The following is an 18,149-nucleotide window of genomic DNA, read 5'->3' as shown; positions in this document are numbered from 1 at the left end:
GTATTCTTGACGTTCGGAAATAAGTAGAAGTCATTGGGTACCAAATCATGACCAATCAATTCGATTTTTAGAATGTTCAAATAGTCGGTTGTGGGTTGATAGGCAAGATGTGTGAGCACTCAGATTTTCTTGATGGAGAATGATCCAATTCCGATGGTTTATCTTTCATATTTCATTGAAGACTTCCAGTAAACAAATACCATTCGAAATTGACCGTTTTCTTCTTCTTCTGTCATCCTCATCTCCCAGTGAAGCATAGTGCCTCGATCATTCTCTTATAGCTAACTCATGCCTGATGTTCATTCCAGGAGTAATTTGCGGCTTCTATTTGTAATTGTATTGATTTTCTCCATGTTCTTGCTGACCGTTTTATCTTCCTGTAATAGTATACTCGTAGTTGCCACATGACCAGTTTTCCCGAAAAAACAGGCGACCATTTGTTTCGAAGTGCTTCGAGCGTGAACAACTTTTGTTGAATTTGGTTCATCTTAAAACATCTATACAGTCGACTGTTTATATCCATGACACGTCACCTGTTACAGTCTTATACGACTTATGGTATACATTTTATACTACCTTTGAAGCTCCGCTATTGTACTCGTACTTCATAAGCATTTGTGTACACCAATCGACGCAAGTATCGCATTGGGGGATCCAATGAGAACAAACCTTTCTCACGTCGAAATGATCATGCAATGTTTTATATATGGAACTAATATCTATGGTTCCTTTAATTTTACAGTATGTCACATGACGATCTTGCAGTACTTGTACCTGTTCTTGCACAGGATCAATGTTTTCTGGCACAACAATTGATTTTGGCCAAGGCTCAAAATATAAATTGTGAACATCGTAGAGTGAAAGCGCCTTCTTTCAAAATATAGAACGCGTATTATAGATAGTTATGACCGCACTGATGCCACGGTGCATAAATACTGGAACTGCGGCACACAGCGTCTACGTCCAAACACCATAACATGATTTAAAATTCTTTAGGAAATATTTGATGTGTATTTAAAAATACTCAAAACAGCCGTATGATTTTTGATTAGCCTCCTCTTTTTAATTGATTCCAAACTTCCATGTTGTTGATGTTTAACGCTTCCGTAATCTTCTAACAGCTTGCGGCCACCAGTGATTAACCTTAGTGACTGGCCAACCTGACAAGGTGCATCTTTGATATCTAAATTTCTGAAATCGAGCAAACTACTCTCCCAGCATCCTCAACCTAAACCACACAAATGTTTTGACAGCACCTTTTTTATATTAATAACACATCACATAAACCACCAGATATTTTTCACTTATTTTCAAATCAATAACACTTTTACCACAAACCTTTTAACTTTCAAACACGTACTCGTTTGACATAATCGGATTAGCGATGCCAGACATATAGGTACTAACAGCATTTAGTGGCAAATATAAAGAATAACTTTTAATATTTATCTGCTTTAATATAAAAAATGTTAAATCTCTTATCCTATCTTGTGTCTTGAGTTAGCACTTATATTGCTAATGTAGCAGATTGCATTTATGAATCACTTACTATTTTCCGATGCATTTTTAAATATACCAAGGAAGTATAACAGAATGCTTTCAAAATGTTAACTGCAACAGGGAACCATAATTACAGAAACTTATTCCAAATTCTGTACACATTTTATTACCACAACCTTATATTGATTTACAACCATGTCTCGTAGTCCTTTATTTTACTTGCTGTTTATATTAATATGTTACTAGAAAAACTTCTGGCAATTACTATAATTTCCAAACGAAAACTTGATGACAAAACATTTACTTAATTATCAATTTTCGTAAAATTAGAAATGAAGCCCAGAAGTGCATTTCGTTTGCCATCTACAAGAAGCAACCTCAGTAAAGTTTAATCATATCGAACACAGTGAGTGTGTCCACAAAGTCGGCCCTGCAGTCAACTGGCTGATGATTTTTTGTCATCACCTAATATATAAACCAATTCGATAGTACGAGTTCAAGGCACTGACACAAGGAAAACAGATGAGAAAAGGCCTTAAACCGCAGTCGAATGTAACTGCCGCAATGTTTTCATACCAGCATTGGATCATAAAGTATCCAACGTGTACAAGTCATCCACAGCAACCGAATGCATCAGTCTCGACACCAGCAACTCCAAAATAGGTGCAACATTGCCATTTGACAAATTGCTCTAGGAGTAAATTTGGTTTAACGGTTTCCATTTTATGGCAGCCAAAATCCAAAATCGTTTTATGTATTTGCTCGTACAAATAAAAATCTTTAAGGGGCAAATTATCTACTTTTAATGTTGCAGAGGCATTATGGGTTTCTACTTGAATTTATTGCTACGAATTGCAAATTTAATGTCCTCATAAAATTTGGTTTTAAGTAAATCTTGTAAATGCCTCTACTATTTTATTTAATATCCTCTTTATGCTCGATACGAACAGAAATGATATTGATAATTTCTCTGATCTCAGTGCACTCCTGGTGGTCGATTCAGAAGGAATCGACGTGAGTTCGCGAAATAAAATCAAGCAAATATAAAGTAAATTACTAAATTGTTCAACTATTGATATTAAAGCGCAGACCTATAAAAACTTTGTTCTTTCGAATAACAAATATCATTTTAATTATTACACATTAGTGCGGTATAAACTGCACTAAATACAAACAGAAGTCGAATTGTTTGTAAACAACTTTTTTGTATCTTTTTCTAATTTTAATGTGGAAGCATACATAATTCCCATCAAAGAAAAACCAATTAAGTTGGAGTTTTAATCCCATATGCTTTAAGATTTAATTAGTCATGTTATTTTAAAGTTCGACAAAAATCATTATACTGAAAATAATATCGCAGATATTGTAGGTTTATAGATTAATTTCGAAATTAATTTCACTGAATTTTGTAAATCTTTAGAAATTAGTAAATTAATTTACACATTTGACGTATAATTAAGAAGTTTTGGGAAACTCTGATTTTTTCACAAAGTATTTATAGAACTTTATATGTTTATTCTCTGACTTTGAAACTAATCCATAAGAATTTGATATAACCCACTTCTACCACTGTAGCTAACACTTTAAAAACAGCTGGCGATCTTAGCTCTTTTAAATAACGTCTTAGCATCACTTTTCGGTTTTTCCTTTCTAGAATTTATTGTTTAAAATCGATATTCTTCGGATGATAGTGTGCTATATTATTCAAAAACTAATAATTGTGACTATCTATCGTCTGCATGGACCTTTATAAATATTTGAAATGCTTCTCTGCTTTCAAATCCGTTTAAATGGCGTACAAACTTTCCACACTTTGGAGTAATAATACTCCGCCATGATTAAGAAGTCAAACAAACTTCCAAAAGTTTTGTAATAGTTATATAGACTACTATATAATAATAAAAACTAATCTACCAGGTTTTATTTTTATTCTCATTAGCCCATTGATCAATTAAAAATAATTAAAACAATAACTTTATTTTTTATTAATTAAACCTCTTTAGAAATTACTTCCATGGAAAAAAGTCTTTTAAGCATAAATCCGATGAAAAATTTCTTTAACAATTGGATTAATGTTTTTGCTTAACAGTAGTTGCCGCATGTTATATCAGTCTATCAAGAATCTTAGCATGGTACTTACAGAAAGATAATATTTTGATTACTGTTTGACTATATAAGTACATACAAATAAGAATACTTATTAAAACATTGATAAAGTTATGTCAAGCGTGGACGTCAGTATACATATCAGAAGATAGCAATATCAGATATCTGATAATGAATCCACAACTGCTTCTTTGATTTTAGTACCTTCTGTGTTTTACTGGAACCCTTTTGATTCCCAATCAGACGTGTTAATTTTAAAATTCATACAGTCTGAAAAGTGGGCTTTGTAATAGTAAATAAGTAATATGAAACTTAACTATCAGTGTGAAGAGTGTAGAACCTTCAAAGTTTGATCAATTTTGTCATTACTTAATAGTAATATTTCTTAAAAATGTCTTTGAATCACCAAAGCAAATACCTTACGTTATATACTAATAAAGTAAAATATTGAATATGTTCAGATTATTTTAAATAGAAATGGATAAGGGATAATTTTTCTTTCCCAGGTAACTTCCATTCATGCTATTACAACAATAAAGGAAATAAGAACCGAATGCTTAAAATTTAAATTTAATAAATATGGTAATATAACATATTACTGTGGCCCTTATTTTCCTCGTAGGATCTATACTGTTACTACTATTAATCTCCTGAACTCCTTTTAGAGCACCACTAATAAAAACTTACTTCACTACTAATTCTACAACTACTACTACTAATTTCCAGAACTTCTTCTGAAGCATAGGGCGTCCACCATCGATTTAAGTCGTATTCTATTAGGAGCTGTTCTTGTGAAATCATTTCAAGTAAATCGAGCATCCTTTAATTCTTTTTTAATTGTTCTCCGCCATCTTCTTGCTAGTGCGCCGGGTCGCCGACTACCTTGTGGTCTTCATCGTAGTGCTTGCCTTGCTATATAATTTCCGGGGCGAATTTGTTATTTCCGTTGTAACTTGGGGTTGATTTGTTCTCCTCCATTATACACTATTTGATACTTGTTGACAAGCACTTAAATGCTCTGTCTGCTATTCGCAATGTTTTTCTTAATTTTGTCGAATGTCAGTATAAAAAGGTGCGGGGAAAGTACGCATCCTTGACGTACCCACTCTTGATTTCAAATGATCTAAAAGATACCCTGCATGGTTTATTCAGCAATTATAGTAATCGTACATGGCTTTAATGATACTGGTAAACCTCGTCTTCTTAGCGTATCTTTTAGGTACCATTTATTAAGGGTATCAAAGGCTTTTTTAAAGTCAATAAGCAACAGGTAAATATACTATATATTAACTAACTTAGATATAAAACTCTCATTCATTCATTCCCCTGACTAAGCGCAAATAATTAAAAAAATACGATACCGTATTCAATATAAAATATTATTAACATAATTATATATATAAATATATATATTTATATTATAGTCTATATATAGATTTTGAAGTAAATATAATAGAAACAAACTTGAATTTTTTAGATGAACCAGCTGTGTAAAGTGTGTGGTGAACCGGCGGCTGGATTTCATTTTGGAGCGTTTACTTGTGAAGGCTGTAAGGTAGGTTTTTAAACTTTTTATTAATATTATATTTGTACCGGTTAAGTGTTACTATAAAATATCTCCAATATATTTAATAATTACTGCACCTTATAGAGAAATTAAACAAAATTATTAAAAAAAATAATTATTAATTAAAGTACAAATGGAGGCAAAAATAAATTATTATTATTACTTAATTTTATTACATTAATGTTTTTATATTTATATCAGAGATATATTTTTCTTATAATAAACCATAAACCACAGTTACAAAAAATTTACAATAAATAATTTGTAAATTATTTATTCATAAAAATAATTTATATTCAATAGATTCTTAATAGTCCAAATTAAGTTTCCTTGAACTCTAGGACTTTTAGATATGAGAAATTACATATCTCAGTTGGTTTTACAAAATATTAAATACTTAAATACTTTAAATTAAATAAATACAGTTGGTTTCATATAAAATTATTTTTATTTTTTTGAAAAATATCGTTACAGTGACATAAATTTCAGATACTTTTTTTAATTATTATTCTTCGTATTCTTCGTCATCACACTAAAATAATTTGCAATCAGGAAAAGTTTTATTTCTTGGCGCCGGTTAAATGGAAATTTAATGCGTTTTAATTGCATTAAACGCAGCATCCGCAGAGACCTCCATTATACAAGTATATCAAACGCGATTATAATAGGGAAAATAGGAATTATATTTAGGAATTTTATAAAATGACTCTTTGCCATTTATTCATGCAAAGTTAATTAAATATAATTTCGAATAAAAATTTATTATGATCATAAACTGCAAACCCATAAATATAATTTGGTTATGCAAACCTTTTATAGTGCCCTAAATGTTATACATAAAAATGGTTTTAATCGAATTCGCATTTGTCAAAATCAGTGATATATTTTTATTAATATTACTTTTATGTACTGTACTTAAACAGAAGACTAATGATCCATTAAATATTGCAACAGTCATAAAATTTTATCACAACTTATTAACCCACAATTAACTTTTATTCATTAATTAATAGCTTTATAATCAAAAAATAAATATATAGTAATACCATTCAATAGATTAAAGTTATAGGCATAGCTTTCTTTTTTTGTTAAAGTTTTAAAAACAACTCTGACTACTGATCATGTAATAGTAGTTACTAAATGATAGTTTGAGAAAACTAACCATCATACCTATAATAACTTGAAAATCAGGGTACATCAGTTCAAATTAATAAAGACGATTTACGTTGCTCTCTTCAGTATGCTCTATCCACTCAAATATACACCGGTTTCCTTTTATCGATGAATCTGTCCTTTCTTTTTAACGTTATCAGCGTCGTAAATTCACGACCCCGTCTGCAATTAGAATGTTCTTAACACAAAATATTCTAGTCTTCATTCGATAGATGGAATATCTTCTGTTTATTTAGAGTCTGGTTCAAAACGAAGCAATTTCTAAGATGAGAGCACCCTAATCCACTAAATCCTAATCATGCAGCACTGTGAAAAAACCCAATATATATATATATATATACCTTTATCATTTAGTACCATGAAAGTTGTTAAAAATGAGATTGCCTCAGATTCATTTTAGATTTATAGATTTAAAATCATCATATTACCTATAAGCAAACTAAGAAAATACACTAAAGTAAAAAAGTTATAACCTTATTTATAGTGATACACCAATCAAAACTGAACTGTAAATATCAGAAACCGAGAAGCGAAGCTTTTGTCGAAACTATCGACTATCAAATCGGAACCGAATCAAAAAATGTATATCGGATTACTTCGATATTGTATACAACCAATAAATCATACTATCGTATATGTTTCGGGATGTGTTGGTAACTGATACATTACTATTAAATTTTTCTCGCAGACCGCACTAAACCCGACTTATTGACTATATCACTGTGGATGGAAGTAAATTTGATCGATTTTCATTAGGAATTTAAGACGTAGATGTAGATTCCATAAATAATGTTAATATTGAATACCTTAGTTTTATAAGCTTAATGCTAATAATAATAATGTATAAACGTATGTCCAGCTTGTAGTACAATATTAAATTATGAATTTGTAGTGTTTTTCCAAGTCCAATTTACTTTATAAATTGTAGTGCTAATTGTACTTACTTCATCAAGTCTTATTATATTATCTAATATAAGATGCCTACCATTCCCTTGATACTCTTGGAATATATCTACTTATAACCTGTCTGTTTAATTAGTTTAATTCACTTATTAAGGAAAAGTAGTTGGGATAGTATTGTATGTTTATTAAAGCTTTTTAAAAATGGCATCTTTAGAACAGATATAAAAATACGTAGTTGTCTGGTAGAAAAAGTAACACTTGTGACTACGAATATATGTTATAAAATAAAAGTATAATTACTCAAATATATTTTCTATTCTTCCGCGGAATATGTGTATAATTAAATCTTAAGTACCCTAATAAAAATTTTTATGAACCGTAGTAAATGCAAATATTTACTCGTACTAAACACCAGAAATAGTGAAATCATTTGCTTTTATGGTACCTTCAGTTTTCAAACCGTATAATCACGAAACGTGGGTACAATTGCAAAAGATCAAAATGCATACTTAAAAATATAAAATACCGATAATTACCTTTGCCTTAAAATAATTATAGCAGCGTCTAATGTGTATTCAATCAATATGACCTACTCAGAGATAAAAATACGTAAAGCAGCATCCATACGTTGTTTGGATGCTGTAGATGAAACAAGTCACTTTGATGTACCATAAAGGTCGCTGCTGCACTTAAGCTACTGGTAAGGTGTCGAGACGAGCAAATCAGCCGAAAGTCATTAAAGTGCTATTAGCGGTTTTGTTTAATTTAAATTTAATTTATAATTTATAATCTTAATTTTATTGAAGGTTTAATAAACTGAACTATCTAAGTATACTTTCAAGAAGAACTCCATAACCAGTTACTGACAAATTGCGACTTTTAAAACTTAAAGTCAATTTTAGTTTTGCTTTGAGTACGATGAGAACTGAGAACTGAACTGATTCTGCAATAGTCCTTCATTTTTTTATTCACAACTTTTGATTTGTACACCGCGGAAAGGTCATCAAATGCGTATCTTTAATTTCTAATCGATCGCTTTAATTACTCGAAGCGCGTTACTAATTTTCTGCGCTGGAATTACAATTTCTACTTCACAATTTTTTGTTTGAATTTTTATATACATATATATTTTTTTTTAACTTTATGACTTTTTGGTAGTTTAATAATCAATAGAAGCGCACTTTTATGCCAACTCACATTCTCACTTGGGCTTTTGTTCAGGTCTGCGTGTGGCTCGAATAGGACTTGGACGTGCACTCCATACGAGAACGGGTACTACAATATATTCTGCAGTTCACATCCATTGCGATCCATAGAGCGCAGTGCGCAGTACGGAATTCGCCGTTTGCGTATCTCATTGATCTACAAACTTCATTGATCGCAGTGATTTTTTATTGTAGTTCAGATACAACATTTTGCAAATCATCTAATACGCATGTAATTTCTATTTGATTGACTACATTTTACAATAATATATTGTTTTCTCTTGTGTAATATTATTTGTGAATGATTTTAATGTAAGGTTGATCTATATTTTGTTACCGCTTTTGATAGATTTGCGGTAAATTTTTCCCATAATTGAGGCTATATTGTTCGCCGACTTTATTACGGCATGAAAAATTTCTTTTGGCTCATGAGAGATGCAAACTTGGATGCTGGCTGCTGGCTGCAAGGCAACTATAAAATTTATTGTATCTTAAGTTTTTGTACTTTTGCTGTTCATTTGAATTTGAACCCGATTTATACTGAAGTGATTTTATGTATTGTGCTGAAATGTTGATTTATGTTTATGCTAATAATTTAAAAATTACAATAGCCTTTATGCTTCAATCGAACATTGGTACATTTCTAAATCGATCTTAAATATATAATAAATGATTTTAAGAGAACGAACTGAGTTCCTAATTAGGTCAGCAAATATAAACTGTGTAGAAATTATTTCTTCCATTGAACAGGAAATGTTCTCCATATATTAAATATATGGACTAATAATATTGATTTCATGTGAGTGCTTCGTCTGTTTGGAGCAGTAATAATTCATTTTATTTTATATAACTTCACTCGTAGACACAAATAACTGTTCTACATTGATATTGGCTTAGTTTTTAAAGAATAAAAACTTAAATGGTTCATTTAGGAAATTTTTAATTGATACACCAAAACTGACACTTTTCTCTTGGATGTGTCGAAAGCTATTCTTTTAATAGCAGATGTTAATCTTAATAATTTTAATTTAGTAATTAAACATTTTTTCTTTTTTGTTGAATGAACAAATCTACACACCGCAGCAAGTTCAAAATACTCAACCTTTTCTGTTACATTAAAGTAAATATCTGACACTTGGTGAAAGAAAGGTTTCTTTACATATGCCGCATACAATTTGTTCGCACTATCAGTGCTTCAGTATGACCCTTCAAATATAGATTAAGTGGACAGAGTTGTCAAAGCAAATCAAAAGCAATCAGTGATTAGTATATATATATATATATATAAATACATTTCACAGCTTTTTTTGCATTAGTAATGAAATAGACCGACATACGTCTTATTCAACGTACTCGTAAGAAGTAAAAAAGTACCCAGGGTCCGACAAAAATCCTTGACAATTAATGTCAACAGTGATACTTTATTCAAGAAAAAGAAAATAAAATAGAACGTAGATATATGTTAATTAAGAGCAAAAAAGAATTGATCCAAATGAAAAGATTCAATACAATATATATATCTCCCGTTTATCTGGATTCATACTTTCAACTGATAAAACAATTGACACTATGTTTTCGTTCTACACATTTTTCTCGCAAAGGTGTTCGTTTCACTATCAATGTTACTAAACATCCATTCACTCATATCTCTCCAAACGTCATCAATACGTTAATAATAAATCTATACAGACGTGTCTGTTTGACATCAATTGAACATATCCAATGTATTCAGTCGGCTATATACATAGTTTACCAATTCAAACGGAGTTATATATCCACGTTAGTCTACCTTGTTACTTATCACTTTTATTCTGCAAGACAAATCAATATTCAAAATAGACGTTTGATATATAGACTTTCTATAATATACACTGAATTTATAAATTTCTGCAATTTATTTGAAAAGAAAAATGGATTAGACAACACTTCGTCATCGGCAGTAGCTGAGCTAAGATTCATAAAATCCATTTAGAATATTTTGTTAATAAGATTTTTTTTCGGAGGGTAAAAAAATGTATCACAGAAAGATATTATCCTTCATAACTAAAGAGGTTAAAAATCTTAACTCAATGAACTATTTGGGGTCATGTTATCTAGAATCTCATGAGCTCGTCATAAGCAAAATTGTTATTGTTTTTAATGCAAATTATAAAATTGAAAGTGAAAGATAAAGCAATATGTCGGTTTAAATTTGGGCATGAGAGCCCTATATATGTCCGTCACTTCCGCAAAACAATGCTATTCAGTAATAAATATGATTATTTGTTTCTTTTAGTAGTAAATTATTAGAATTTCTGTAAAACTGCATAACATGCATTTTCGTGAAAGCCCAAAAGATATCATTTTGACGAACCCATGACACTCTTCATAACATGGATTTCAGAGAGATTAAGGAGGTTAAGAATGTAATATCGTTGGAAAGGGTGTGTTTAGTATTCTTTTAAAAAAGTTTTTCTTTTGTTGGGTGCAAAAATATTTTAGAATCTTCATCTTAAAGAAATTTTGAGAGTAAATTTTGTTAAGCTTAAGGCCTGTGCCGCTATAGCTTTAAATTAATTATATCTTTTAAATGAAATTTAAAAATAACAGAAACAAGTTTCTTGTTTTAGGATGGTTTTTTAAAACATTCTTTTGTATCATATATAAATTTATTTTATTTTATATAACTATATAGTATCGTGAATTCACCAAACAGCCGGTACTGCGACCAGAAGAATATATAATTAAGTTCTGGGCTGTCCAGACTAGATGCGATCGTAGGCCAATGCAAATCACTGTTAAGATTGAAGAATCGCAGAAACAAATATATACGTTCATAGTTGTTTTCGACAAAAATAAAAACACGGTTAAAATATTAAATTTAGTTTTATTAATTTATCAATTTAAATTCATTTATTTGTTATACAATAAAAATAAAATGATGTGGATTTGCCAGTACAGTAAAAGTAGTCGCGGACCGCATGTGGCCCGCGGGCCATGCTTTGGACTACTCTGATTTAATTTAATCTATTTATGTACTGTATAAAATCTTAGTTTTGAATAGTTTATAGTTTTATTTGACAAACGTTTTAAGCTAAGCTTAACATTATATGATAAACTACACAACATAACAAATTCACCAGATAAATGCTAATATAAATCTTTCTTAAGATTATTGAAAATTTTCCTAGCATCTTCTTGTCTTTTTTATTAAAATTGCAGATTTATATATTTTCTAAACAATATTCTGTATATTCTGTATACCACTCCATGTTGAGAGCTATAAAGTATGGTATCATTTGTTTACAATCCCAGACAAAATTTTATGACATCAAGATCAGTAAGAATGGATGTATTTCATGCTTTCTTTCGCTTTCCTTCCTTCGTTTATTTGGTAGAAAGGGATAAATACTTATTGATATAGTTTCTTAAAGACATAAAAAAATATTATACATAACTCGATTTTCCCACATATGCTTTTAAGATACTATCTCTAATGCAATACGAAGATATAACAATGAAATGAACTGAGTTTATATAAGAAAATAAATAAAAATTGTATCTGTGGCTACTGTTGCGCTGATGTTTCTGATTGAAGTCTAAATTCAGTAAACAATAAACAACAATAAAAGCCAAGGTCATCTGCGAATAAATCTGCCATTGTTATGCACATTAACTCGTTGATTCTGAAATGCATATGTGTAGATACTTTAACATATTTGCATAAATATCTAAATAGCCTTTAGTATTATACTCGCATTAGATTCATTCATCGAAGCTGTTCTTTGAAGTCGAATCCGCAATTATACTTTTAATAGTTATTTTACTGTGAACCGAGTGATTTGTCTCTAGCTCATTCGAAATTTTCAGAGCTATAAAATCTTAAAATCATTCACGGCACACAGCGCTTTAACATATATTTTATTACCATTATTTTTTAATATTTTTTTTGTTGTATTTCACCTTTTGAATACACATCACAAAGGAGTTATTAAATATTAGAGCACCGGACTATTAAACGTCTTAAATGAGTGTAATTAGACCAGAATTACGAGCAACAAAAGCTTTTAAAACGCAATCACGCGTTCATTGTAAAAATATATTTACATACTTCTATATATATACATATATGTACATAAATATATATATATATAGATTCATATGTAATTGTGTGTAAGTATTTAATGGATCACTTGCTAAAAGTGCTGGGTGAACTCGTGAATGCCAATCCGAAGCTAATGAAACGTTGCCCATCTGAACTAGTTCAGTCTGAGCTTGAGTGAAAATTAATGGCTTGAAAAATTTGTAGGCATTTTGTACTTTTGCACAGAAAAGTAGCAATTAATTTGCAATTAAATAAAATTAGACCAGAAAGAGCTGCAATTAGTAACAAATAAAAATATTGAGAATAATCACAATAACTTAAGTACTTTAAAAATATAGAATTTTTTTATTTAGTTGTTTTTTGTTTTTAAAACCAATAAAATGAACTAAATTATTGCCGTTACTATGAAATCTTTTATACGAACAATTTTTATTTCTATTTAAAAATCTTAAACAATGATTATTAAAAAATTAATTCTTCAAAGTTTACTGTTAATCATTAAATATGATATAAAAGTAGTTAATAGCTTAACTACTTGACTTTAGTGAACCATTAAGACAGATATTACTGCTGTTGTTGTATTAAATGTCACCAAAAAAAAGTTAATAACTTACACTAAATTTATTAAATATAAATAAAATATTGACAACTACACAGGCATATAGTCAAGACAAAAGTACTTGAAAGACTGAAGACCTCCCGCAAAAATGAACCATATGTAAGAGTACAGGAACGTGCAGGCTACGGGACTATAAAAATTAAATCAATATAGAGTTTAACTTTCCATCTCCGGAACCTGATGAATAACAAATGAAATTAACACTTTTAATAAAACTACAACTTAAGTAAAATGACACTCCAAATTTTTCGTCAATCACTTTTTAACATCATCAACTAATCGTCACCTCTCTTTTTTAAAATTGTATTCGCTTTCCAAATTACAATAGATTTATATCTTTTAATGTTAATCTTTTTTGTCAAAAATGACGCATCCTATGATAAAAAGAAACTATTTAAAAGTTAGAAGGGATCGAATAGAAATACAACAACAAAAAATTTTAAGTCATATACCTTCTGCTCAAAAAGTATCCGGATTTAGTTGTTTGTTAACTACTCCTAATAGACCTTTTCCAAAATTTTTTTGTTATGTTGGTACACCCTTTCCGTGACATATGGTACAAATTTGAGGGCCATCTGTCAATTAGTTAGAGACTACCTCAAGTGCATTTTGCGATTTTTACTATGGAAAATTCTTGTTATACGCGATTTTTTGACCAAACACGGCTGTCAACACCACTATCATCGCTCAGGCACTATATTCACCAGATCTGGCGCTGTGGGACTTTTTTCTGTTCCCGAAACTCAAATTGCTCCTTCGTGGTAAGCATTTTGAGTCGATTGAATCGGTAAAAGAAAATTAACTGAAGGAACTAAAAGCCATACCATACCTACGAAAAGTGTATTGGATTAAGATTGGATTAAGCGTTGGTATATGTGTATCGCTTCAGAAGGAGCATATTTTGAAGAAGATAAAATAAATTTGGAATAAAATTTAAATTTGTGTGTTTTATTTACAAAATCCGAGTAATTTTTGAACAGAAGGTACTAAAATTTGGCTCAATTTGTGGTCGTCTTTTCATTTTTATTCGAACCATTCTAACTTTTAAATATTCAGTTATAGTTAAATAGCTATAAAAGTTAAACTGCTTAAAACAGTCCATTCTTTGAGGTAGTCCTTTGTTAGATCTTTCACACCCTCCGATTTGGTAGGTACCAAAATAAGTAAATGAAAAAATAATTCGTCAGCTGCATTTAAGTGTTGTATGACTAATCTCATGGTGACATTTGTATAATGGTTGCCCGAGTTTTACAATACCTTCTTCTACCCAACTATATTTTGACGATGCTTACCTAACATCTGTTACTAAAAGTTTGTAGTTTTTTGCCGATAGTATTACTTAATTAAACATAAGTCTATAATATGCTAAAAATGTTTTAATATAAATTTTGCGAACATTCTAATATAATTAAATTGAACTTCTGCAACTACTCATAACAATACAGCGCCTAACAAAAAGAAAGAAAGACGGTAACATTATCTGAAGAGTTCATGGTATCAGTTAAATTCATATAGGTAGATATGTTATTACATTATTTGCTCTTTATTTACATTTTTGTACATCAAACATACAATATTAATATTATATAGTTCGAAAAAAAAATAATCAAGTATAAATAAATTCCTTAATAAGAGTTATATAAATATCTATTTATTATTTGTTTCTTTAACAAAATTGAATACTTTGTCCCATTTCACATCATATAAGCCATGTAGTATACGAATTAGACCAGATTAGTTCGAAATTTTACATGGAAACTCTTCATAGCTCTTTGACTAAAAGATTTGTTTTACTATGATATGACGCTTGTGCTATATCATTTGTTTGTTCTAGAATTTGTTTTAGAAGAAATGAATCTTAGAATTAATTTGATTTAGTAATTAATTATACCAGTACATACTTTTATTTATTATTTTTATACTACGTTTGTAGCACAATTTTGTATTTTTTTATTTGAACAGTGCAATATATCAGAAATATATTTAAAATGTAGGTTAACATATGAAAATCACCCTCTTCTAAACCTATTTCCACACCAAGATCATAAATCTATGTAAATTATTGACATCTACACATTATAACAGATCTCTGAATTTCGCTCCATAAGCTTAGATTGTTCTGCATACAGCTGAATTAGTTGTGAATTAGCCAATTAGTTGGGATCAGTTAATCAACATCTTTTGAAAAGAGAAGGTCATTACGCCACAGTAATAAACAGACTTCTTGATTCATTTAAATAATCGAAAGAAAAAGAAACTAGTTTCATCAAATCAATACACTAACCCACAGTTGCTGGATTGTAACTTCTACATATATATAATAGAAGTTAAAAGATTTAATATTTTTACCATGACATCAGTTGTTCCTGTACAATAGTCTACAATATAAATATCATAACAAAAGGAAGAAATGGTGAACTGTCGAAATATTATATTTTTCTAATACATCTTTAAATATCTCGTGTACTCAGCATTAAATGGTGCAAATTGACTGAAAATAATCACGTAATACTGAAGTATCTTAATTTTGAAGAAAAAAACCAACCAATAACTACATCAAGAACTAAGTTATAGACTAAAAGACGCTAGAGCACTTGTCATTTCCTCCTGATGGAATGCCTACAGATGCTTCCGGAAAGATCTGAATGTATCAGACATGCGAAGTTTTTGAAATTATAAAATCACTTGGAAGGCTTTTCGACAATTTTCGCCCAAAACTATATATATTTAAAAAATAATAATAATATAAGAATTAGTTATCAATTGTTATAATAATTAAGATTACAGTTAACCCCACTAAAACAACAAGACTTTTTCTTAAATTTATTTTAAGCAGATATAAAATTTTTAAAGTAGGAAAATATTTAATGAGACCAGCTTTTCCTTCATTTGAAAAAGTTGGCATAAGTCATATATTACTCACTCGAATTTTAAACAAGTTTTTCCACAATTTCACTTTACAGCACTAAATCGAAAAATATTTTATAATTAATTTTAAAAGCCTGTTAATTAATTTTTTTCTTATTTATAATTTTTTACAGTCATTTTTTGGACGCACCTACAACAACATCTCCGCCATTGCAGGTTGCAAAAATAATGGCGATTGCGTTATCAATAAAAAAAATCGAACTGCTTGCAAAGCTTGCCGACTGCGTAAGTGTTTATTAGTGGGCATGTCAAAGAGTGGTTCCCGCTATGGACGACGGTCAAATTGGTTCAAAATACATTGCCTCCTGCAAGAGCAACAAACACAGCAAACGGACAGCACTGGCACAGGCAGCACCGGTAATGGCAGCAGTTTTGAACAACTAGCACGTTTAAATCATATGCAAGTACGCCAAACATACCAAGATAAAACAAATCCCTGCATCAAAACAGCCAGCATCTCACCCACAATATCAATAACCAACTTTAATCAAAGCAATGCCACAACAGCACATCGTACAAATTTCTTAACCGCCGCAAAGTACTTAAATGGTCTAGAGAGCAACAGTCATGCATTGAACACAAAGTCCGAGTCAAGACTAAGTGATACGCCGAGCGATTCCGGTGCATCCTCTGCTGGAGATGGTGATACAGCGGACGACAGTGCAGTCAGTGTTAGTGGTCGACAACATAACAATCGTAGTAGCACTTCAGCTCATCATCCAGACAATACTAGCGATGATGCTGATGAACGAGATCGACGGCGTAAACAATTCTTACAAATTTTTCGTTCTCATTCGGAACCGCTACGTAGTCCATTTATGCCATTCTCTCTAACAAATTTTCCAACTTCTCACTTACCAGTCACACAAACTACGCACATATTACCCGCGATCAAAGAACTTAAATGTTTGAACGAGACTTTTATGCCGTTAACATCTAGTACGGAAGACACACAAGAAGAACCCATTGATTTATCGGTTAAGTCGAGTGATTTACGTAGATATAGTGAAACACCTTTAACAAGTACTTATTCACCCAGTGAAATTGAAAAGACCGACACTGAAACTGAAAACATTATACAGAAACCTGCTCCACTGGATCTAACACTTGTACGTACGCCTACACTAACGGGATAGTTTTGGAAGGACACATATCGGAAAATATATATGATTAGAAAATTAACTGTTTTGATGATCTTTTTAAAGTTGTTTCTGTTGAGGAAGAAGTAATTTTCGTGCCATAAAGCCAAATGCACATTTATTCAAATTATGCGCTGGATGAATGCAAATAAATCTAATAAAAATGACTTCCGATTCATGCGAGACTATATAAAGCTGCTAACAATATTAAACTACGGAGTTAATGGATAAGGTTCTAAATGAAATTCTATTTCATTTTAAAATCATTTTAATGTAGAGATCAACAAATATTAAACAGACAGTAGAAGAAAGTATGTTTAAGAACTCCGTCTAAATCATTCACCGAACAACTTGAACCATTAAGTTTATAATCCAGTGTGCAGCTTGATCAACCCATAAAAATTTTCTTACTAATTCACATCGATCCCAGTGTTTTGGCAATTAGAATTTATTCTTTCCGACATCGTTAAACTTTCGGGAGATATCCTGTGTAAATATTTCAATTGTATATTTGATGTGTACTTAAAAAATTAAAGTTCAAAAACTCTTGTAGTCCCAGTTATATAAAAATTTAGTCAATCTAAAACTTCATCGAACTAATCATGCATTTTGTATATTTCATATTCTGCTACTTAGTAAATTAGTTTCACGATTGTTTAGTTTAGTATTAAATTATTTAATTTAGCCTGAATTTTTTATGAAATTTATTTATATGTTGTTTTTATTGTTTTTAATATTATTAATTTTTATTAAATTATTTAAATATAATTGAATTTTTGTAATAAATAAATAAATTTTTCAATACAAAATCAAAAAAGAATAGAAACTTTACTGAAATTGAATGAAAAGCACTTGACACAAACAACTCAATACGCTGACATATGACCAAAGTGTCATGTCAGATATCTTGCGATGCAATTTTCAA

At 30.2% G+C, this 18,149-nt stretch overlaps 1 protein-coding gene across 1 annotated transcript in view; it reads left to right on the top strand.

The window, feature by feature from the left end:
- Nucleotides 1-17,708, top strand: part of LOC119670926 (protein embryonic gonad) — a 48,456-nt gene extending 30,748 nt beyond the window's left edge. The window contains exons 2-3 of the mRNA XM_038081379.1: nt 5,084-5,161; nt 16,199-17,708. Coding sequence (XP_037937307.1) covers nt 5,084-5,161; nt 16,199-17,221 — 1,101 coding nt within the window. The 3' untranslated portion in view covers nt 17,222-17,708. The remainder of the gene's footprint in view (nt 1-5,083; nt 5,162-16,198) is intronic.
- Nucleotides 17,709-18,149: the final 441 nt, after the last annotated feature.

Source organism: Teleopsis dalmanni, chromosome 1 (assembly GCF_002237135.1).
Source record: "Teleopsis dalmanni isolate 2A chromosome 1, ASM223713v2, whole genome shotgun sequence".
NCBI lineage: Eukaryota > Metazoa > Arthropoda > Insecta > Diptera > Diopsidae > Teleopsis > Teleopsis dalmanni.
Note: the sequence above shows the minus strand (reverse complement) of the source record. Positions and strands in the feature narration are given on the sequence as shown.